General features: G+C 43.1%; 2 protein-coding genes across 6 annotated transcripts in view; one reads left to right on the plus strand and one right to left on the minus strand.

Moving 5' to 3' along the window:
• Positions 1-5,840, plus strand: part of LOC110522568 (coiled-coil domain-containing protein 85C-A) — a 117,597-nt gene extending 111,757 nt beyond the window's left edge. For both annotated transcript variants that reach the window (XM_021601026.3, XM_021601025.3), the window contains exon 6: positions 160-5,840. In XM_021601026.3, the coding sequence (XP_021456701.2) occupies positions 160-249 (90 nt within the window). In that variant the 3' untranslated portion in view covers positions 250-5,840. The remainder of the gene's footprint in view (positions 1-159) is intronic.
• A 1,281-nt stretch (positions 5,841-7,121) lies between these two features.
• LOC110521095 (cyclin-K) lies at positions 7,122-22,809 on the minus strand. 4 transcript variants are annotated; one of them, XM_036976214.2, is made up of 11 exons: positions 22,674-22,809; positions 22,355-22,406; positions 21,901-22,127; positions 21,666-21,747; positions 21,004-21,135; positions 11,759-11,882; positions 11,431-11,488; positions 11,115-11,284; positions 9,950-10,152; positions 9,257-9,359; positions 7,122-8,566 (listed from the first exon to the last, which is right to left on the minus strand). In XM_036976214.2, the coding sequence occupies exons 3-11, from the start codon at positions 22,086-22,088 to the stop codon at positions 8,028-8,030; spliced, it is 1,599 nt and encodes a 532-aa protein (XP_036832109.1). In that variant the 5' UTR covers positions 22,089-22,127; positions 22,355-22,406; positions 22,674-22,809; the 3' UTR covers positions 7,122-8,027. The 4 variants fall into 4 exon arrangements, with proteins under 4 accessions (XP_036832109.1, XP_090089628.1, XP_036832107.1 ...); XM_090233502.1 differs by having other exon boundaries at positions 11,750-11,882; XM_036976212.2 differs by lacking the exon at positions 22,355-22,406.
• Between the last annotated feature and the right edge of the window lie 279 nt (positions 22,810-23,088).

Here is a 23,088-nt window from a genome sequence, read left to right on the forward strand (position 1 = left end):
AGATTTTACCATGGGTTCAGTTAGTGAAAGACAAAGTGAGGACATAACCCTTTTGTTTGTGTTTTCTTTGTGTGTGTGTGTGTGTGTGTGTGTGTGTGTGTGTGTGTGTGTGTGTGTGTGTGTGTGTGTGTGTGTGTGTGTGTGTGAATGTGGGTTCAGGTGGTGTGGAGAAAGCTTGGCGACGCAGCAGGAGCTAAGCCGTCCATCAGACAGCATCTCTCTGGCAACCAGTTCAAAGGCCCTCTGTAGTCCACAGCAACCAGAGAGGAAGACTAACTATGCTCACCTGACACCACCTCCACTCCTACTGCTTACACTACTCATAACACCCTGCTCCCACTACAGTTCCCATCACCCACTATTCCCCTGGGATATGGCTTTTGTCCAGATGGGATGCAGCTTTTGTCAAAATGGACTTTTTGTAGCAGGTTAGAACCTCCGCAGCAGGATAATTTAACGTAGCATGTTAGGAGAATTATGTTTAGGTTAGCTAAAATGCAACAAATCCACTTTTGGCGTTAATTTGACAAACTGTATCCCTTCTAGATATGACCTGGTATATGTGACTGGACATTATAGGACCCAGGAAAGGCACAGAATGGATATCTGTCTCTCACCTCGCCAACTCACCATACATACATTTATTTTGAACTTGTTGATAACGTGTTGATAACGGGCAGCTACTTTCACTGATTTGCCATGTTCCTCCTATCATTGATTTGGGGATAGACAGTTTACATAGATACATACAAGATGATTTCATCATCTTCTCCTGGGCCTGGTTTCCCGATAGAGATGGAACTTCGGCTTACGACTGTTTCAACCATGTGTCTTTCCTACAAAGGCCCAAGATGTAGCATACGTCTTTCCTACAAAGGCCCAAGATGTAACATACGTCTTTCCTACAAAGGCCCAAGATGTAACATACGTCTTTCCTACAAAGGCCCAAGATGTAACATGTGTCTTTCCTACAAAGGCCCAAGATGTAACATGCGTCTTTCCTACAAAGGCCCAAGATGTAACATACGTCTTTCCTACAAAGGCCCAAGATGTAACATGTGTCTTTCCTACAAAGGCCCAAGATGTAACATGTGTCTTTCCTACAAAGACCCAAGATGTAACATGTGTCTTTCCTACAAAGGCCCAAGATGTAACATGCGTCTTTCCTACAAAGGCCCAAGATGTAACATGTGTCTTTCCTACAAAGGCCCAAGATGTAACATGTGTCTTTCCTACAAAGGCCCAAGATGTAACATACGTCTTTCCTACAAAGGCCCAAGATGTAACATACGTCTTTCCTACAAAGGCCCAAGATGTAACGTGTCTTTCCTACAAAGGCCCAAGATGTAACATGTGTTTCCCAAAACGCCACACAGAGGGAACATTCGCTAAGTGCCTTCGTTGGAGCATGTTTCACACGGCAGTAGGATCGAACGATAGGCATCGCTGCTCTCGGATCAGCTTTCTTCCATTCAAATCTCACCTTAACATTGGAATTATTCCACAATACTGACGATGGATCAGCTACCTAGAGAGACTGCAAATATTGAGGCGGCTTAATCTAATGCCTACCCTATAATAAGGAGTTTTATCAAGATGTGGAACATCACTGTGCACATGTTAGGCTACACATCATTAGATATGAGGCACAAATTGCAGACAGGAGCCAAATAGTAAAATAAAATCTAAATTGAATGAACATGAAATTGCTTTCAGTATCGTCGAAATACAATATATAGTATATTCTGTAGGTGGGCTATTTATCTTTTAATGCAGTATGTCTCATTTAATTTGAAGCATATTTTTGTCCTTCACTTGTTTGTATTAATTGCAGAGACATTGGCAACTTTGTATTTGTACTCAACTTGGTTCTGAAGTTTTCGGCGGTCACACAGAGAGACGGATAAACATCTCGATTCTTTGTTTAGTGGAGGTTTTCTGTGTATAAAGTGACGCGGTCGGTATCTAACGATGTACTTTGCTGTTCACACGCCAAGCAGTCTGATGCAGTCAGTAAATAACAAGCGGTTTTCAAGTACAATTTTAGTAACGTTGGTTTTGGGAAACAGCTCTTGAGATTTAACGATGCTCCTACGAAGTTACTAACGATGCCTTTAGATGCTCTTGGGAACCTGGGCCCTTTTGTATTGTTTGATGCTGAATAGAAACCCAGATGAGCTCTATAAGAAGTTCCCTAGAATAGGACCAGTGTCACTGTAAACCAGTAGAGCTGCATGGTTACTATAGCTGGGCTTCAGGTAGAGCTGCATGGTTACTATAGCAGGGCTTTAGGTAGAGCTGCATGGTTACTATAGCAGAGCTTCAGGTAGAGCTGCATGGTTACTATAGCAGGGCTTCAGGTAGAGCTGCATGGTTACTATAGCAGGGCTTTAGGTAGAGCTGCATGGTTACTATAGCAGGGCTTCAGGTAGAGCTGCATGGTTACTATAGCAGGGCTTCAGGTAGAGCTGCATGGTTACTATAGCAGGGCTTCAGGTAGAGCTGCATGGTTACTATAGCAGGGCTTCAGGTAGAGCTGCATGGTTACAGTAGCAGGGCTTCAGGTAGAGCTGCATGGTTACTGTAGCAGGGCTTCAAGTAGAGCTGCATGGTTACTATAGCAGGGCTTCAGGTAGAGCTGCATGGTTACTATAGCAGGGCTTCAGGTAGAGCTGCATGGTTACTATAGCAGGGCTTCAGGTAGAGCTGCATGGTTACTATAGCAGGGCTTCAGGTAGAGCTGCATGGTTACTATAGCAGGGCTTTAGGTAGAGCTGCATGGTTACTATAGCAGGGCTTCAGGTAGAGCTGCATGGTTACTATAGCAGGGCTTCAGGTAGAGCTGCATGGTTACTATAGCAGGGCTTCAGGTAGAGCTGCATGGTTACTATAGCAGGGATTCAGGTAGAGCTGCATGGTTACTATAGCAGGGCTTTAGGTAGAGCTGCATGGTTACTGTAGCAGGGCTTCAGGTAGAGCTGCATGGTTACTATAGCAGGGCTTCAGGTAGAGCTGCATGGTTACTGTAGCAGGGCTTCAGGTAGAGCTGCATGGTTACCATAGCAGGGCTTCAAGTAGAGCTGCATGGTTACTATAGCAGGGCTTCAGGTAGAGCTGCATGGTTACTATAGCAGGGCTTTAGGTAGAGCTGTATGGTTACCATAGCAGAGCTTCAGGTAGAGCTGCATGGTTACTATAGCAGGGCTTCAGGTAGAACTGCATGGTTACTGTAGCAGGGCTTCAGGTAGAGCTGCATGGTTACTGTAGCAGAGCTTCAGGTAGAGCTGCATGGTTACTGTAGCAGGGCTTCAGGTAGAGCTGCATGGTTACTATAGCAGGGCTTCAGGTAGAGCTGCATGGTTACTGTAGCAGAGCTTCAGGTAGAGCTGCATGGTTACTATAGCAGGGCTTCAGGTAGAGCTGCATGGTTACTGTAGCAGAGCTTCAGGTAGAGCTGCATGGTTACTGTAGCAGGGCTTCAGGTAGAGCTGCATGGTTACTATAGCAGGGCTTCAGGTAGAGCTGCATGGTTACTATAGCAGGGCTTCAGGTAGAGCTGCATGGTTACTATAGCAGGGCTTCAGGTAGAGCTGCATGGTTACTGTAGCAGGGCTTCAGGTAGAGCTGCATGGTTACTGTAGCAGGGCTTCAGGTAGAGCTGCATGGTTACTATAGCAGGGCTTCAGGTAGAGCTGCATGGTTACTATAGCAGAGCTTCAGGGTAGAGCTGCATGGTTACTATAGCAGAGCTTCAGGTAGAGCTGCATGGTTACTATAGCAGGGCTTCAGGTAGAGCTGCATGGTTACTATAGCAGGGCTTCAGGTAGAGCTGCATGGTTACTATAGCAGGGCTTCAGGTAGAGCTGCATGGTTACTATAGCAGGGCTTCAGGTAGAGCTGCATGGTTACTGTAGCAGGGCTTCAGGTAGAGCTGCATGGTTACTATAGCAGGGCTTTAGGTAGAGCTGCATGGTTACTATAGCAGAGCTTCAGGTAGAGCTGCATGGTTACTGTAGCAGGGCTTTAGGTAGAGCTGCATGGTTACTATAGTAGAGCTTCAGGTAGAGCTGCATGGTTACTATAGCAGGGCTTCAGGTAGAGCTGCATGGTTACTGTAGCAGGGCTTCAGGTAGAGCTGCATGGTTACTATAGCAGAGCTTCAGGTAGAGCTGCATGGTTACCATAGCAGAGCTTCAGGCCCAGGGGAACATGTGAGATTAAAAAAAAAATCCCCAAACGTCCCCAAAAGTAACGATGTGATAACATCAGATATGGTTAGATAGTACGTTTTGGGTTACAAGTGTCTCGTATGCACAGATCTAGGATCAGCTTCACTCTCCTTCAACCCCGATCTTGAGCATTTAGAGGTCACATACAGAACTGACTGTGGATCAGTGTCTAGGAACAATGTCATCCCACTCCTTCATAGTACTTCCCATAAAAAAACAGTTAGCTTCTCTGTCAGTTTTGTCTCTCTGGTTGATTAGCATAATTAGCATTAGCTAATGCTAGCATTAGAATAATTATCATTAGCGTCCAAAGTGTTAATTTGTGTTACCCACTGTGACGTACATACCTAGCGCCCTGTGCTCATAAGAGATGTCTATTATTAACACAAAACTATAGAGATCACTTTTAAAACTTGTGTAAAATATGTATAAAGACATAGCATTATTGTTTATCGTTTATTTAGACTTTTTGTTTGTTATTATTCTAGGTTGACCATGTGATGAAGTTGACTGTTTTATGGGTTTTATGTTTTACAAAAGCACTCAGTCGAACCGTAAATAGGGCTGTTTCTATGGTAACCACTCATTTGTTTACTGTATTTTGGTTTAACAAATTATTATTTTATCTCTTCAAACGCATCAAGGCCATTTGGAATCGAAACTGCCTCAGCCAAGAGTCAATGGAGCGATCTTATTTTTTAGAGGAAAATGTAAAAAAAAAAAAACGTTTTAACTAAAATGGACACCGTTGTGTAAGACAATCATATTTCTCAGGTTGGGAAATAACGGAGAGCTTTACCCCAACTCTTCATCTGTGACTCTGAAGACAGGATGGTTTGTAGTCTTTCTTTCTGTTGGTCAGGCTGTATACTGTAGTTCTCTGTAAACGGACTGAGGACACCTGCTTCATACAGGGTTGGAGACTGCGGAACACATTTGCTTGCATTCATTTCGTATGAAATAATGTTTCAGAAATATTCTGTGAAATTTAAAAAGGCTTTCATGCTTCTATCATAAAGGGAAGATCAGACTAATTTGGCTATCTACTGTAATAACTACTAATCAAACTAGTGTACAACACCATTTTTATTGAAAGCTACAAAATAAATGGAATGGTTTATATTTTTTCAATTAGCATAATATTAATTACGCTTTTTAGCCATGGTGAATCCAGGAGATGAGTTTCAGCAGTGAACTGTGCATGTTTTGTAAAAGTATTTTCTGTTGGAATGTGAGAAAGAGCAAGTCTTCCCTTAGATGTTTTTCGATACATTTTAACGAGTTATTCCTTGACGAAGTCAGATGAAATAAGTACTGTTATGATCAAACTGTTCATTGCCATGTGTTTAGATAAGAGCTCTCCCATTATAGGGCTGCCATGTTATTGGCCCGTTTATGATTTTAACCTATCGGGGGATTTTGATTGGTATCCAAGTCTTTTGATTGGGTAATTGGTTAATAAGTCACTGATTGACAGCTCAACCTCTCCTGACACTAGTATTTCTTGTTCCTAATTAGAACATCATTGAGGCTTCAGACTGTACGATCTCACGGTTCTGCCTCGGTTCTCGCTAATGGGGTCTAGTACAAAAAATAAAATCAAAGAATAGAGTTTTTTGAAGTGTCATTTTTTTCTAGAACAACTGATTTGGAGCTATGAGAGGAGATGATTTGGAATATCTTTCAGTCTGGCATTTTGTGCCATGTTTTTCTCTGCACGGGAGTTTGATTTGGAACCTGTGTTTTAAAACAACTTCTGTGTATGTGCTAAACCAGAAGACATGATGAACCTGGTATGCATATGAAATATCACCCTATTCCCTAGCGCAGGAGTTTCCCAGACTCCAACCCGGGTGCACGGTTTGATGTTTACTGTAGCACTACACAGTTCGATTCAAATAACCAACTCATCATCAATTATTTGAATCAGCTGTGTAGTGCTATGGCAAAAACCAAAACGTGTACCAGGGTGGGCCCCGGGACCGAGTTTGGGAAACCCTGCCCTAGTGCATTACTTTTGACCACGGCGTTGTGCTTAACCTAGACAAAAGTAGTGCACTATATAGGGAACAGGGTGCCATTTCAGACACAAACCTAGTGTTAGTGCTAACTACTCCTGTAGTTACTAGCATTACTGTAAAGTAAGTGTTTTTTTCATGAATTTAGCTGAGACCAGATAGATACTCTAAAAGGATGAATAAATGTACTAGGCCAGAGATGATTTTGGGAAGAAAAATAAATAAACTTTCTTTGTAGTTCTGTGTCTTCTCTGAGTTAATGTGGGAGGAAACGCTGACTTGAGCCCACTGATTAACACTAAACAACACCTACGAACCCTTCTGTACTGAAGAACTGACAGGGTGGCAGGTAGCCTAGCAGTTAAGAGAGTTGGGACAGTAACTGAAAGGTTTCTGGTTCGAACCCACGACCCGACCATGTGTAATCTGTCAATGTGCCCTTGAGCAAGGCACGTAACCTTAATTGCTCCTGCTAAAATGATACATTAACATGAATTCAGAACTTGAGCAAATCTGCCCTCTGCTGGTAAAGCTGTTGAATGTACAGTATTTTGCTGAGAAAACAGAATAACATTTCAAAGTGGATCAACGATATTGGGGAAAACAAAGTTAACACGGGTACCGTTTAAGCCACTGGTCAGTAAATGTGTGGTTGTGGTGAGGGGTGTCAGTAGACAAAACAGTTAAGCTGACTGTTAGTAAGGTCATGACCTGTAAATCAGACAATTTGAACCTGACCTGACCTTAATACTGTCAAGAACACACCACTAGCCTCAATCACCAGGATTCCACACACAATTAACCAGTCTAGGCAGTATGGTAACACATACTAGACTAATTCAACACAGACTAAACAGAGACACAAAAGCAAGTGTGGGTGTGTAGGGAGGGAGAACGCAATTGTATTAAAGTAAAGCCTGATTAACTAAGGATATGAGCTGTCTAGACCTAGTAACTTAATCATGTACAAATACACTCCTGCCTGTCCAGGGTCCTATCCACCGGCTGTTCAGAGCCAGGTATGGGTTACCGGTGTCTTTCAGCTCATGACCGTAACAGTGGATGTGCTATTCCTGATATAACACACGTTACATCCAGTCCAGTACATCTTACAGACCAACACAGCTAAATAAAAATACAAAAAATGTGTTTGGTATTTTCTGCGATCAACCCAACTTGTTCTCCACACACATACACAAGTTATCACAGCACTGAAAATATATCCTTTTTCGATGCAGAATAAAAATTAAAGCAAAAACAAGCAGGTTTTATTGCATCATTCGAACCTTCCGTCTAAATATAAATTGTATTTCCTTTCAGCGCGTCTCAAAATATGTTCAACCATGTTAAGACTTCAATATTATCTGCCTCGTCTTTCTCAAAAGGAACCACATGGAATGTGGAACTGATAGAATCTCTACAGAATGGCAGGACAGGTTCCAGGGGTCGTAACCTTTACATGCCTGGGATTCCACAAGCAGCCAAGACAATGTAGAACAACAGACATGGCTCTCTGAGGTAAAAATCCTTTCTTTGTTGACATCTCCAGTGGACTCCAGGGTTGTATTCATTAGGACACAGTGTACCAAACAGTTTTGCAACAGAAACGAAAATTAGCATTTCTTATTGGACAAGTGCAGGTAGTCCCTCAGTAGTCAGTTTCTTCCATTTGGTGACTAATGACCACGACCCAGCTAAAGTTATGCACAACAGGAAGTGTACTGTTAGCTTCAGACATTCCTCTACTTGTCACTCTTTCATCCTTCCCTCTCTCCTCCTTTCATCTCATCCATCCCCCACGATTCATTGGCATGCCAGGGGGTGGCAGGGGCACCTGGGGCTGGCCTGGCGGTGGAGGGTACCCCCCAGGAGGCATGCCCATCCCCGGAGGTGGCACCCCGTGTCCTGGGGGCATGCGTGGAGGGGGGTATTCAGGGTAGTTGTAGCCTGGTGGAGGGTAGGCCGGGGAGGGAGGGGGCAGGTTGGGGGGTGGGTAGGCGCTGGGTGGGGGGCCAGGGGGTGGAGCGTTGGGGTAGACATGAGGATGATAGGGCATGGGGGGACCATAGTTGGGGGGCATGGGGGGGTAGGATGGTTCCCCTGTCTTCATTATAGACTGAAGGCTCTGGAAGCCTTCCCCTGACATGTAGGAGCTAGAGGTGGACATTCCCATGATGTAACTAGAGGGAGGAGGAGGAGGGGGGCGGTGGGGCAGGGGAGGGGGCTGGTGGGGGGGTGGCGCGTGAGAGGGGGGAGGGGGAACGGGCTCGCTACCCGCGGCTGGCTCAGCTTCAGGAGGCACTGGGGGAGCCTTACGATCTGAGAGGAGAGAGAAGAGAGAGAAAGAGAGAGTGAAGGAGAGGGGAGAGAACGAAGCGAGAGAAGAGGGGAGAAAGAGAAGAGGGGAGAGAGAGAAGAGAGAGAGGAGGGGAGAGAGAGAGAAAGAAAGGGGAGAGAGAGAAGAGGGGAGAAGAGAGAGAGGAGGGGAGAGAGAGAGAAAGAAAGGGGAGAGAAGAGAGAGAGGAGGGGAGAGAGAGAAAGGGGAGAGAGAGAGAAAGAAAGGGGAGAGAGAGAAAGAAAGGGGAGAGAAAGAGAGAGAAGTGAAGTAAGGTCAACAATCATAGGGCTGAAAGCTTTGACATTCCTGTTCAACGAGACAGCACTTTAGAGACCCAACTGTCACTTTAAAAACCGTAAAGAATTCCTAGTAATCCCATAGATAGACTACACACTTCCTGTGAAGTGCTCATTAACAAGTTGAAGCAGTAAACAGACTGGTCAGAGGTAAGGAGGGGGTGGTCTGTTCTGGCTGGACTGTTAGTTACATAACCAGGATTCTAAAGAAGGCCTGTTGTGCTCTAAGCAGCCTCTCACCAAAACCCATGTCCATCATTAAAACACACAACATAAAGATGCCACTTCATCATATGACAACAGGCCAGATTCTCTCTCACTAGCTACTGTTGCTATGCATATAATGAGTAACCTACTGAGTAGTAAGACACTCACCAGGCAGCGGTTGTGAAGCGGGCAAGGGGGGCATAGGGTTCTCCAATCGTGGAATCTTAGAACCCACTTGTTCTGGAGGTTTAGGTTCCTCTTTTGGAGAGGTCTGACAAAACAGAAAGAAAGAATACCCTGCTGCTTCAAGCAGGCACACACGCTCCTCGTTCAACTTGAGGAATGAAAACTACCAACTACACACAAGCTGTTATCGGGGGGTTATCTGTTAGGGTTGGGCAGTGTCCACATTTTCATACCGTCTCTGTACCATACCGGGGTGCATGGTATTACAGAATGTGCACACAGGGGGGCGCCATTACGCACAAAACTATTTAGGCAACAGGGATCTTGATCCAGGAGGGGGGGGTTGAATGTCTCTGCTGTGACCAAGAAGCTTGATCTTAACATAGAGCCACTTAGCTAACAGGTTAGCAAACCACATGCATAGCTGGAGACCTGACTTGGATATCATGTATTTAACACATATTAGATTTCTGATAGTTATACTTAACTTAGTTCTAAATCATACTGTCAGTATTTCAAAATATACTGTTTATACCAGGGTATCATCTAATACCTATCGTGTTAGTCATGTATACTACTCAGATACATTATATAATTAAACATTATTGATCCACAGAAAATTAAATTGCACATGTCACCAGCTGACAAATACAAAGACACGCTACCATCACTCACATGTGAGCGTTTCGGATGGCGTGGGGGGCTGCCTTGGGGGGAGATCCTCTTGGGTGGCGGGGGTAGTGGGACATCCCCTGGAGGCTGTGGGGGGGCTGGACCAGGGGGCTGGGGGGGTCCTCTCTGCTTGGTCTCCTGCTCCAGACCCGAGGGGATGGGGGTCTTCCCCTGGGAGTACAAGTCCAGGATCTGATGACAGATGTCTAGGACGAGATGACAGCAGTGGACAGGGGTTAGGTGTGATGTGCCTGTACAGATTGGACAGGGGTTAGGTATGATGTGCCTGTACAGATTGGACAGGGGTTAGGTATGATGTGCCTGTACAGATTGGACAGGGGTTAGGTATGATGTGCCTGTACAGATTGGACAGGGGTTAGGTATGATGTGCCTGTACAGATTGGACAGGGGTTAGGTATGATGTGCCTGTACAGATTGGACAGGGGTTAGGTATGATGTGCCTGTACAGATTGGACAGGGGTTAGGTATGATGTGCCTGTACAGATTGGACAGGGGTTAGGTCCTGGCAACATGGCAACATGATGAACAGTAGCAGCAGTGTACGTGATGAGTCTAAAGAGTTCCTGCAAAAAGGGTCAGTGCAGATATTTTGGGTAACTATTTGGTTAACTATTTATGGGGGTAGAAGTTCGTCCTGTTCGTTCCAAACTTGGTGCATCGGTACCGCTTGCAATGCGGTAGTAGAGAGAACAGTCTATGACTAGGGTGGCTGGGGTCTGACAATTATTAGGGCCTTCCTCTGACACCGCCTGGTATAGAGGTCCTGGATGGCAGGCAGCTCGGCCCCAGTGATATACAGATAATATATATTTTTTTGTATTAAAAAAATGTTTAATTGAACCTTTAACTAGACAAGTCAGTTAAGAACAAATTCTTGTTCACAATGGACGGCCTACCGGGGAACAGTGCCTTGTGCCCCTTGTTCAGAACGACAGATTTTTAACTTGTCAGCTCAGGGATTCGATCCTGCAACCTTTCGGTTACTGGCCCACTAAGCTACCTGCCGGCCCAGATGCCAAGCAGTGATGCAGCCAGTCAAGACGCTTTAAAAATGGGGAAAGACTGCTTTTGGGAGTCACCGTCTTAAAATGTGTGTCAGGGAAGTGTAACAATGCAAAGACACAAAGACGTAACCTTGACGTCATACCTTCCAGCAGCTCCACTGGGACGTCCTGGACAAACTGCTCCCACCATCGCCGTGACGACTGCTTGGACGTCCACTCCTGGAGGTCAAACTTACACAGCCGTCCAGCCAGGTACATGACTGCTACAGCTATGATCTCTGGTTCCCACTGCAGGGACAGCATGGTGCACAGACTGGGGGGGAGAGAGAGGTAGGAACAGAGAGAACCGTAGAGATCTGGAGCTAAATACAGTCCTACAATACTATTCCATGAAAATTGTAAGATGAGAAGGTGACAGGAAAAAGGAAATAAGGACTTCTGGTGTTATGTTTGGCTCACCTGTCGTTGACGAAGGTCCAGGCCATCTGCACCAGCTTCTGAACTTTGGTTTTGTCACCTAGAAAAATAAAAAATAAACGCTGTTTTTCCACAATTGCATAAGGGAGGGAGGGAGGGAGGGAGGGAGGGAGGGAGAGGGAGGGAGGGACACATCATTGTCTGGTGTGGCCAAGACAGAACCTGGATGTTTTCAAGGTCAAAAAACATGAATCACTAGTGCTATTTGGAGAGGAGACAACTTAAAGGATACTAGTAACCACTTCAACATAAAGACTTGGAGATGACAGTTGGAAATGAAGTCAAACTAAGATAGAAACACCGCTCAGACCTTTGAGCTGTTTGGCGTATCGCAGCAGGAACATGTAAGGGTGTTCCACTTGCAGGTCAAACTTGATCGTCTGTAGCAGGATCCTCTCTAGCACCATAACCTCTTCCTGTTGATGGCGAAAATCCTAGGATACATCCCAGGACCCAAGCAAGAGCATAAAGTAAAGAAAACACACAAGGGCTTTTCACACTACTATCAAACCGAGCTGTACTGAGCTGGCCTGGTTAAGCATTCAAACATAATTGAGAGAACTGTGCTGAAAAGGACAATGTGAAAAGTATAGCCTATTAAAACTAAATTATTGCCAACAATAGAATGTTATATTTATGGGGGATACAACCTTCCCAGCTCCACATATTTTGCTGTGAAGAGACAGAGTCATTAGATCATTTATTTTGGTCCAAATGTAGCTTGTCTTTGGTCACAGGTCCAGGAATGGTTGAAGAATTGTGACATGTACCTACAGCTAACTCTGCAGATAGCACTACTGGGTGATCTGAAAAATAATAGTCAAAACGATCAATAATATAAATCATTTTAGCAACAAACAAAAAATATATATATATAATTTACAATCCGTAGAATCTGCTAGAAAGTTTCAGAACTTGTGAAGCATCACAGCTCAGCTGAAAAAAATATGGCAAATAGAAATCCAAAATGGATGGTGTTAATAGATGGATGGGAGGGGTTGAATGGAGCTGAAGGTTGGGACTAATAAACAACAAGATATCAACTGTAAAACACACTGTCTGTAAAATGTATATAGGTTCAGAACTTCTGTGAAACAGAAAAATATATAAAAATATATGGCAAATAGAACTGGAAGGACACCAGAGAGGAAGGACACCAGAAAGAGATGGGAGCGGTAGAGGAAGGACACCAGAAAGAGATGGGAGAGGTAGAGGAAGGACACCAGAAAGAGATGACAGAGGAAGGACACCAGAAAGAGATGACAGAGGAAGGACACCAGAAAGAGATGACAGAGGAAGGACACCAGAAAGAGATGACAGAGGAAGGACACCAGAAAGAGATGACAGAGGAAAAAAAGGTATATAGTGTGTATAACCAGGAAGTAAAAGTGTTGTTGTTCATTAGTTTTCTCCAATCACGGGAGGGGTGGCAGGGTGAGCGGAAAATAATAAAAGGAAACACATTTTCTAAAAGGTGTGTAGTATATATACTGTGTACACACACACACACTCTACCAGTCAAAGGTTTGGACACACCTTCTCATTCAAGGGTTTTTCTTTATTTTTACTATTTTCTACATATAATAATAATGAAGACATCAAAACTATACAATAACACATATGGAAACATGTAGTGACCAACAAAAATAAAGTGTTAAATCCAGATAAATATAAAATGTAAGATTCTTCAAAAAGTTGCCATCCTTTGCCTCGATGACAGCTTTGCACACTCTTGGCATTTTCTCAACCAGCTCCACAAGGTAGTCAACTGGAATGCATTTCAATTAACAGGTGTGCATTCTGCAGAGATACGCCATCCCATCTGGTTTGCACTTAAAGAGACTATCATTTGTTTTTCAACAGGACAATGACCCAACAAACCTACAGGCCGTGTAAGAGCTATTTGACCAAGGAGGAGAGTGATGGAGTGCTGCATCAGATGACCTGGCCTCCACAATCACGCGACCCCCCCCCCCCCCCGGAGCCTCGTTTCACTGCCAAAAATAAAATTAAACAAATCTATTGTTAATAATACAATGTAAAATACAGGCAGCCTAGACAAATAATGAACATCCAATCACATTAACCGTTACTCATCCAATCACATTAACCGTTACTCATCCAATCACATTAACCGTTACTCATCCAATCACATTAACCGTTACTCTCTCACAGGAAACATTCTCTCTTGCTCAGACATTTAGAAAGGAAACATGACAATTTGAAAAATAAGCCACGGGAGTTTGAGCGATAAATAAAGACTACTTCAAGTAGTAAGACATGTATAAAAGCAACAGATACCATTAGTAAGAAGGGGCTAGAAGCATCTTATATGGTGGGCTACCCAGTGGCTTGGACAGGCAAGCCCCCATACTATTGTGGAGGACTTAATTATTCCTGCTGCCACTGATATGGCTGGGACAATGCTGGGGAAAAAGGCTCAAAAAAACTATACAGACAATGCCTTCATCAGACACATCAGTGACATGGCAGGAGGTGTTTCGAAACAATTGCTGCTTTGCATACAAGCCAGTGAATTCTATGCGTTACAGTTGGATGAGTCAACAGACGTGGCGGGCCTGGCACAGCTCCTGGTATATGTTTATGGGGGAGGGGGGGGGGGTCAATTAAGGAAGACATCCTCTTCTGCAAACCACTAGACACCAGGGCAACAGAGGATATTTTTACAAGTACTGGACAGCTTTGTGACATCAAATGGACTTTGGTGGTCAAGATGTGTTGGTATCTGTACTGATGGTGAAAAAGCCATGACAGGGAGACATAGTGGAGTCGTAATGCGCGTGCAAGCAGTTGCTCTCGATGCCACTTGGGTCACTACAGCATCCCCCGAGAGGCTCTTGCTGCCAAGGGAATGCCTGACAGCTTGAAATACATTTTGGACACTACAGTGAAAACGGTTAAAACAAGGCCCCTGAACTCTGGTGTATTTTCTGCATTGTGCAATGATATGGGTAGCGACCATGTAACGCTTTTACAACATACAGAACAGCGCTGGTCATCAAGGGGCAAAGTATTGACACGTTTTTTTACATTGAGAGACGAGCTTAAAGTTTTCATTACAGACCATAGTTTTCACTTGTCTGACCGCCTGCATAATGACAAGTTTCTCACTCAACTGGCCTATCTGGGTGATGTTTATTTCACACCTGAATGATCTGAATCTAGGATTACAGGGACTCTTCGCAACTATATTCACTGAGCGGGACAAAATTGAGGCTGATTAAGAAGTTGGAGCTCTTTTCTGTCTACATTAAGAAGGACAACACACAGGTCTTTCCATCATTGTATGATTTGTGTGCAAATTAACAAGCTTACGGACAATGTCAAATGTGATATAGTGAATCACCTGAGTGAGCTGGGTGTGCAATTACACAGGTACTTTCCAGAAACGGACGACACAAACAACTGGATTGGTTATCTCTTTCATGCCCTGCCTCCAGTCCACTTAACAACATCTGAACAAAAGAGCCTCATCGAAATTGCAACAAGTGGTTCTGTAAATTGAATTTAAATCAGAAGCTACTGACAGATTTCTGGATTGGGCTGCGCTCAGAGTATCCTGCCTTGGCAAATCGCACTGTTAAGATACTGATGCCCTTTCCAACCATGTACCTATTGTGAGAGTGGATTTTCGGCCCTCACTACCATGAAAACTAAATACAGGCACAGACAGTGTGTGGAAAATTATTTAAGACTGAGACTCTCTCCAATACAACCCAACATTGCAGAGTTATGTGCATCCTTTCAAGCACACCCTTCTCATTAACCTGTGGTGAGTTATTCACCATTTTTGATGAACAAATACGATTTTATATAGAAGATGGCTAAATAAAAAGCTAAATTATTGATTATTATTATTTGTGCCTTGGTCCTATAACAACTCTTGGTCACTTCCCACGAGCTGGGCTGTGATAAAACTCACACTCACTCTTATGTTTAATAAATGTATCATATGTGTGTGGCAGGCTTACAATAATGGCAAAAAACATTTGAGAGTGCTCCGACCCTGGTGCTAGAGGGGGTACAGCTGGAGGTTGAATGTTTGAAGGGGTACGGGACTATAACAAGTTTGAGAACCACTGGGTCTACCTTATCAAAAGCTTTGACCAAGTCAATAAAAATAGCAGCACAACATTGCTTAGAATCAAGGGCAATGGTGACATCATTGAGGACCTTTAAGGTTGCAGTGACACATCCATAACTAGAGTGGAAACCAGATTGCATACCAGAGAGAATACTGTAGACATCAAGAAAGCCAGTCAGTCGATTATTGACAAGTTTTTCCAACACGTTTGATAAACAAGGCAAAATAGAAATAGGCCTATAGCAGTTATGATCAGCTTGATCGCCCCATTTAAATAAAGGACGAATCGTGGTTGCCTTCCAAGCAATGGAGAGACAGGTTAAAGGTCAGAGATAGGCTTGGTGATGATAGGGGCAGCAACATTGAAAAGAAGAAAGGGTCTAAACTATCTGACCCAGATGTTTTTTGGGGGGTCAAGTTTAAGGAGTTCATTTAGCAACTCGGATTCAGTGACCACCTGCAGGGAGAAACTTTGTAGCAGGGCAGGTGAAAAATAGGAAGGAGCATCGGGGCTAGTCACATTAGAAGGGGTGGGAGACGAGGAAATGTTGGACGGGCAAGGAGGCATGGCTGAGTCAAATAGGAATCCTGACTTAATGAAGTGGTGATTAAAGAGTTCAGCCATGTGCTTCTTGTCAGTAACAACCACATCATCAACATTAAGGGACATGGGCAGCTGTGAGGAAGAGAGTTTGTTCTCCAGGTCTTTAACTGTTTTCCAGAACTTCTTGGGATTAAACCCACAGAGAGAACTGCTCCTTAAAGTAACGAACTTTGGCCTTCCGGATAGCCTGAGTGCACTTATTTATCTTTTGCCTGAACGAGAGCCAGTCAGCCTGAGTATGCGTGTGCCGAGCCTTTCGCAAAATGCAATTCTTGAGGTGGAGTAACTCTGCCAGATGACGGTCGAACCAGGGGCTGAACCTGTTTTTAATTCTCATTTTCTTTATGAGGGAGAGTTTGTTAACAATCCCACTGAAAATATCAAAAAAATAGGGTCCAAGTGTCTTCGACAGATTGACAGTGTTGATCAAGCTGATTTTATACCGATTTACAGAGGCCAGATCATGAAGGAAGGCTTGCTCATTAAAGTTTTTTTTTACCAAGCGTCTATGACAAATCAGGACAGGTCGTTTCACTGAGCAGCCATTACGAACACAGGCTGTAAAACAGTGATCACTACAGAAAACACCAGACTGATACCTATCAGGATTATTTGTGAAGATAACATCAAGGAGAGTAGCCTTTTGTGGGTGTTTGGAATCATACCTTGTGGGATTGCTAATAATCTGAGGAAGATTTAGGGAGTCCCATTGCTTTAGGACTTGGTCAGGTAGTTTAAGCATGTCCCAGTTTAGGTCACCTAGCAGGACAAATTCAGACTTAGTGTAAGGGGCCAGGAGAGAGCTTTAGGGCAGGTGGGGTACAGGCCAGTGCCGAAAAAGACTGTAACCAGAAAAGTTAACATCAGTATTCAAAACACTCTTCCTTAACCACGTCTCAGTACTGACCAACACATCTGGTTTAGAGCTGTGTACTTTCAATTGATCCATTTTAGGTAATAAGCTTCTAGTGTTAACGTGCAGAAAACCCAGGCTTTTACGAGAGCAGAAATCAGTGGAGCAGATATCAGAGCACAAGTCAGAATTGGGGCTAGCAACAGTAGATGGGTCAGGGTGTACATGCACATTTCCAGATATCATCAGCAGTAATACAGTCAAGGCACGGCATAGGACAGGGAGAGCTCTGCAGTGCTGATTTATGACATTTTAAATGTGCATTAGATGGCAACAAGATCATATTGTACACCAATTTCAACAGGTACCATGAATACAAAGCTGGTGAGAGGTGGTTGGAATTGGATGCCAAAAATCTATGTAACCAATAGAGTCAGAGTCCCGAGTTTGGGAACAAACAGTCTGTTCCACGGTTGGGTAAAGAAAGTTCATCGTCAACAAAGCATGCAGGAGTCATGAGGCAAATAGCAAAATAAAAAACAATGACTTGGGGCCATTTTAAGTTCAGAGTCACTCGCCCCAACAGTGCCTGTGTGCTGGAGGGAGTAGGTGTCACATCCACTTGGGAGAAGCTTTTATTTTTGGAGACAGATTTGTAGAAAATGCCAGTGGATTGTCTCTGAACAGCGGGAGAGAGCTTGTGAGACGCCTGACATGTTGGGCTCAAAGGCCTCGACACCTCTCACTTCACACCTCAGTGCTAATTGAAGTTGTATCTGGTCTGTCTCAGTTCCAGGTTGGATGGTGTCCTCAGGTCTCTACTGTACGTTTGCCAGAGAACCCTCTGTATAGCTTAGAAAAAGGAATCCTTGGTAGTAGTAATCCATCCAGGTCATTTTGTCCAAAATTAGGTTGTAGGTTTGGAGTTTTGAATTGGAGTGAAGGTTATGTTGTGGACGGTAGCATCCTGTACATGTCCCTGCCGAAAAATCCAAGTTTATCTAACTCCAAATCTATCTTTTTGTAAAAAATAAAAAATAAATAAAAAAAATGCTGAAAAATGAAGATCACATGCAGCTTTGTCTATCACTCTCTCTCTCCCTCCCTCCCGTACAGTATATACAGGGCCTTCAGAAAGTATTCTGACCATCTTTTTCCACATTTTGAAATGTTACATCCTTGTTCTAACATTGATTAAAAATATACATTTCTCATCAATCTACACAAAATACCCCATAACGACAAAAAACGGAAATGTCACATTTAAAAAAGTATTCAGACCCTTCACTCAGTACTTTGTTAAAGCACCTTCGGCAGCGATTACAGCATTGAGTATTCTTGGGAATAAGGCTACAAGCTTGGCACACCTGTATTTGGGGAGTTTCACCCATTCTTCTCTGCAGATCCTCTCAAGCACTGTCAGGTTGGATGGGGAGCATCGCTGCACAGCTATTTCCAGGTCACTCCAGAGATGATTGATTGAGTTCAAGTCCGGCGTCTGGCTGGGCCACTCAAGGACATTCAGAAACTTGTCCCAAAGCCACTCCGGCGTTGTCTTGGCTGTGTCCTTAGGGTTGTTGTCCTGTTGGAAGGTGAACCTTCGCCCCAGTCTGAGGTCCTGAGCAGGTTTTCATCAAGGATCTCTGTACTTTGCTCTGTTCATCTTTCCCTTGATCCTGACTAGTCTCCCAGTCCCTGCAGCTGAAATACATCCCACAGCATGATGCTGCCACCACCATTCTTCACCGTAGGGATGGTGCCAGGTTTCCTCCAGATGTGACGCTTGGCATTCAGGCCAAATAGTTCAATCATGGTTTCATCAGAACAGAGAATCTTGTTTCTCATGGTCTGAGAATCTTTAGGTGCCTTTTGGCAAACTCCAAGCCGACTGTCATGTGCCTTTTACTGAGGAGTGGCTTATGTCCGGCCACTACCATAAAGGCCTGATTGGTGGAGTGCTGCAGAGATGGTTGTCCTTCTGGAAGGTTCTCCCATTTCCACAGAGGACCTTGAGAGCGCTATAAGAGTGACTATAGGGTTCTTGTTCACCTCCCTGACCAAGGCCCTTCTCCCCTGATTGCTCAGTTTAGCCATGCAGTTAGTTCTAGGAAGAGTCTTGGTGGTTCCAAACTACTTCCATTTAAGAATGATGGAAGCCACTATGTTCCTGGGGACCTTCAATGCTGCACACATTTTTTGGCACCCTTCCCCAGATCTGTGCCTCGACACGATCCTGTCTCTGCGCTCTATGGACAATTCCTTCGACCTCATGGCTTGGGTTTTTGCTCTGACATGCACTGTCAACTGTGGGACCTTATATAGACAGGTGTGTGCCTTTTCAAATCATGTCCAATCAATTTAAATTGACCACAGGTGGACTCCAATTAAGTTGTAGAAAAGGATGATCAATGGAAACAGGATGCACCTGAGCTCAATTTCGAGTCTCATAGCAAAGGGTCTGAATACTTATTTAAAAAAGGTATCTTTTTTTATTTATAATACATTTGAAAAACTGTCTAAAAACCTGTTTTTACTTTTTCATTATGGGATTTGTGTGTGTATTGCTGAATATTTTTTTGTTATTTAACCTCTTGAAGCTAGGGGGCACTATTTTTATGTTTGGAAAAATAACGTTCCTAAAGTAAACGGCCTATTTCTCAGGACCAGATGCTAGAATATGCATATAATTGACAGATTAGGATAGAAAACACTCTAAAGTTTCCAAAACAGTCAATTTTGTCTGTGAGGTAAACAGAACTGATATTGCAGGCTAAAGCCTGAGGAAAATCCAATCAGGATGTGCCCCTGTTTTTGAAACCTCTCTTGATATGCATCCCTATTGCCCATTTAAAGGGATATCAACCATATTCCTTCTTCTATGGCTTCGCTAAGGTGTCAACAGCCTTTAGACATAGTTTCAGGCTTTTATTTTGAAGAATGAGCGTGAACGACCACATTGCGTAAGTGGATAGGTGGGGGCTCTCAGAGTGAGTTGTGCGCAAAAGAGAAAGGCGGCCATTGTTACTCCTGGTCCTAGTGAAAAGCCAACTGTCCCGGTTGATATATTATCGAATAGATATTTGAAAAACAACCTGAGGATTGATTATAAAAAACATTTGACATTTTTCTGTGGACATTATGGATATAATTTGGAATTTTTGTCTGCGTTGTCGTGACCGCTCTTTCCGGTGGATTCCTGGGCATAAACGCACCAAACTAACAGGTATTTGGATATAAAAAATATCTCTATGGAACAAAAGGAACATTTGTTGTCTAACTGGGAGTCTCGTGAGAGAAAACATCCGAAGATCAAAGGTAAACGATTCATTTGATTGCCTTTCTGATTTTGTGACCAAGTTACCTGATGCTAAGTGTACTTATTGTTTTGTCGAGCGATCGATAAACCTACAAACGCTTGTATTGCTTTCGCTGTAAAGCATAATTTCAAAATCTGAGACGACAGGTGGATTAACAAAAAGGCTAAACTGTGTTTTGCAATATTGCACTTGTGATTTCATGAATATGAATATTTTTCTAGTAACATTATTTGACTGAGGTGCTATGCTATTCAGCGTTGCTGATGACAATTATACACGATCCGGGATAGGTGGTTCAGAGAGGTTAATCAATTTTAGAATAAGGCTGTAACGTAACAAAATGTGGAAAAAGTCAAGGGGTCTGAATACTTTCTGAAGGCAATGTGTATATAAAACTTTTGACCGATTGTGTATATATTTACAAAAAAATATATGGGGGATTGGAAATGATGTGGGCAATTAGATTTTAGCGTCCTTCAATGTATCTGCAATATTAAAGCTGATCTACCCCGTAAAAAGGACAAAATATTAAATAATAATGATAATAATAAATAATAGCCTATTATCAAGCCAGCAGTTTGGTTCAGCACGTGTAGAAAGTGTACCAGTAAACATAGCAGGACTTCACTGTACCGACAAACAGAGGGAGAAGTGAATGAACTAAGACACATCTCACCTTTGGGTCGTCTCCAAACTGGGCAAACTGTATGTCGTTCAGTAAGCTCCGAGCCGTCTTGATGATGTCTTTACATTTCTTAGGAGTCTCCTCCACTTTCCCAGCCAAGAAGAGACAACACGCACCGGTCACCTGTAGACACACAAGTCTCACCCGATTTAATACCAAGACATTAAGCAGTACCACTTGTCACCTGTAGACACACAATACACAAGTCTCACACAATTTAATACCAAGACATTAAGCAGTACCACCTGTCACCTGTAGAAACACAATACACAAGTCTCACACTATTTAATACCAAGACATTAAGCAGTACCACCTGTCACCTGTAGAAACACAATACACAAGTCTCACACTATTTAATACCAAGACATTAAGCAGTACCACTTGTCACCTGTAGACACACAATACACAAGTCTCACACTATTTAATACCAAGACATTAAGCAGTACCACCTGTCACCTGTAGACACACAATACACAAGTCTCACACTATTTAATACCAAGACATTAGGCAGTACCTCTAAGAATGCACCACTGAGATTGAAGTTGACAACATGACTGTGTACAATTATTTTGATTGTTGAAGGCAAATTATTGTAAAAGTCTAGCCTTGTAAGTCGCTTTGGATAAGAGTTTCTGCCAAATGTAAATACTCACATATCTGGGGAACTGTTTGAAAGAGTGAAACATGTAGAAGCGGTGGAAGTAGATGATACCTGTTGCCAAGGTGTCATAATGTCTGAGGACAGAGTTGAGGGTGAAACTCGACAAAGCCACATTACTTTAGGTGAAATCCTAAAAAATCTTGCTAACTTTCTGACACACAGAAAATGATCAACCAGATGACGAGGCTATGACATGACTGTGTCAAAGGTTGCATGTAAAAGGATACAGTCCGAGTCTGGTCCCCACATCGAAGATGAACCGGGCCCCCTCCCTGCGGTACCGGGCCTCTGTGGCCGGGTCCAGGCCCTCAGACTGTGACGGGGTGTGGGCCAGGTCCTTCTTGTCCCAGTACCAGCATGGCTTGATATGGTCAAGGAAGGCCTGACCACTGGAGGGGTGGTTGTTTTCCTTCATCTGGTGAGAAGAGGATGATGGACCCGCTGAACTAGAAGACTGTCAAAGGAGGGGGATGAAAACGGGATGATTCACAGCGAAGACAGCATGAATTAATGGTGTAGAGTATTGTCATATATGATGAAGAAAATCGGTTGCTAGTTAGCTTGCTAAAGTTGTCATTATCTTATTTTACAGTAGCTAGAAACTGTTTGGGAAGTTAAACTAATAAATACGTCGTGGTAGTAGCCATTGAATTCATAATATTAAATGAGGGTTTATATTACCTAACTATAGCTACAGAGCTAGGTAGCTAACAGGATGAGGGGCATGGATTACCTACATGGAAGAAATAACAGTTTTGACAATATCTATTTGATCTCTCTGACCACAGTTGAAAGCCTGTGCTAAATAACGTTGTTGTAAGCTAACGTTACTTAACTAACTACCGTTCAGGCCGAAGTTGCAAGTTAGCTACTGTAGCTAACTAACTTGGTAAAACTAACTTTAGCTAATGTTAGCTTGCACTCCCTGACCGTTCAATCAGTCCAAAACACACGCATGTCAAACGTAGATTGTCTAAAATCTGAAAAGAAGGACGCTTACCTTTATCATGTAGGCTTTATAATGAGTAACAATATCAACAATCGATTAAATAATAGTTTTATATTTAGACTGAATTAGTCACCGACAACAGTCTCCATTGTAACATGGGCGCCGCCATTTTTGTTATACGTCAGATGCCGGTGAGGGTTTTTATTATTTTTATTATGAAAAATAGCACAAATTCTAAAACAGAAATATACAGACAAGAGTGCATAAACCAAACGTAGACAGGGGTAATTCATGTCAAAAAAAATTGTCAAAAAGTTTTATGGTACAAACGGCATTTTTTTTGTTTTTTACATTTACTGATAATTTCAAACTAATGTTTCAGTTCTACCTTAAACAATGTAAAGGTTCTCCGCCCACTTCATCTTATGGATAAGAAAAATAATAAAATTAACAATGAAAATTAAAT

Source organism: Oncorhynchus mykiss, chromosome 4, assembly GCF_057628025.1.
Source record: "Oncorhynchus mykiss isolate SJ-2025 chromosome 4, ASM5762802v1, whole genome shotgun sequence".
In the NCBI taxonomy this organism is placed as follows: domain Eukaryota; kingdom Metazoa; phylum Chordata; class Actinopteri; order Salmoniformes; family Salmonidae; genus Oncorhynchus; species Oncorhynchus mykiss.

Excerpts from the sequence above, each read along its gene's own strand:
- LOC110521095 (XM_090233501.1), bottom strand. Across the intron at positions 11,883-21,003 it reads AGTTTGGAGACGACCCAAAG|GATTTTCGCCATCAACAGGA; the intron begins GTGAGATGTGTC and ends GATGTATCCTAG. Across the intron at positions 8,567-9,256 it reads CGCTTCACAACCGCTGCCTG|ATCGTAAGGCTCCCCCAGTG; the intron begins GTGAGTGTCTTA and ends CTCTCCTCTCAG.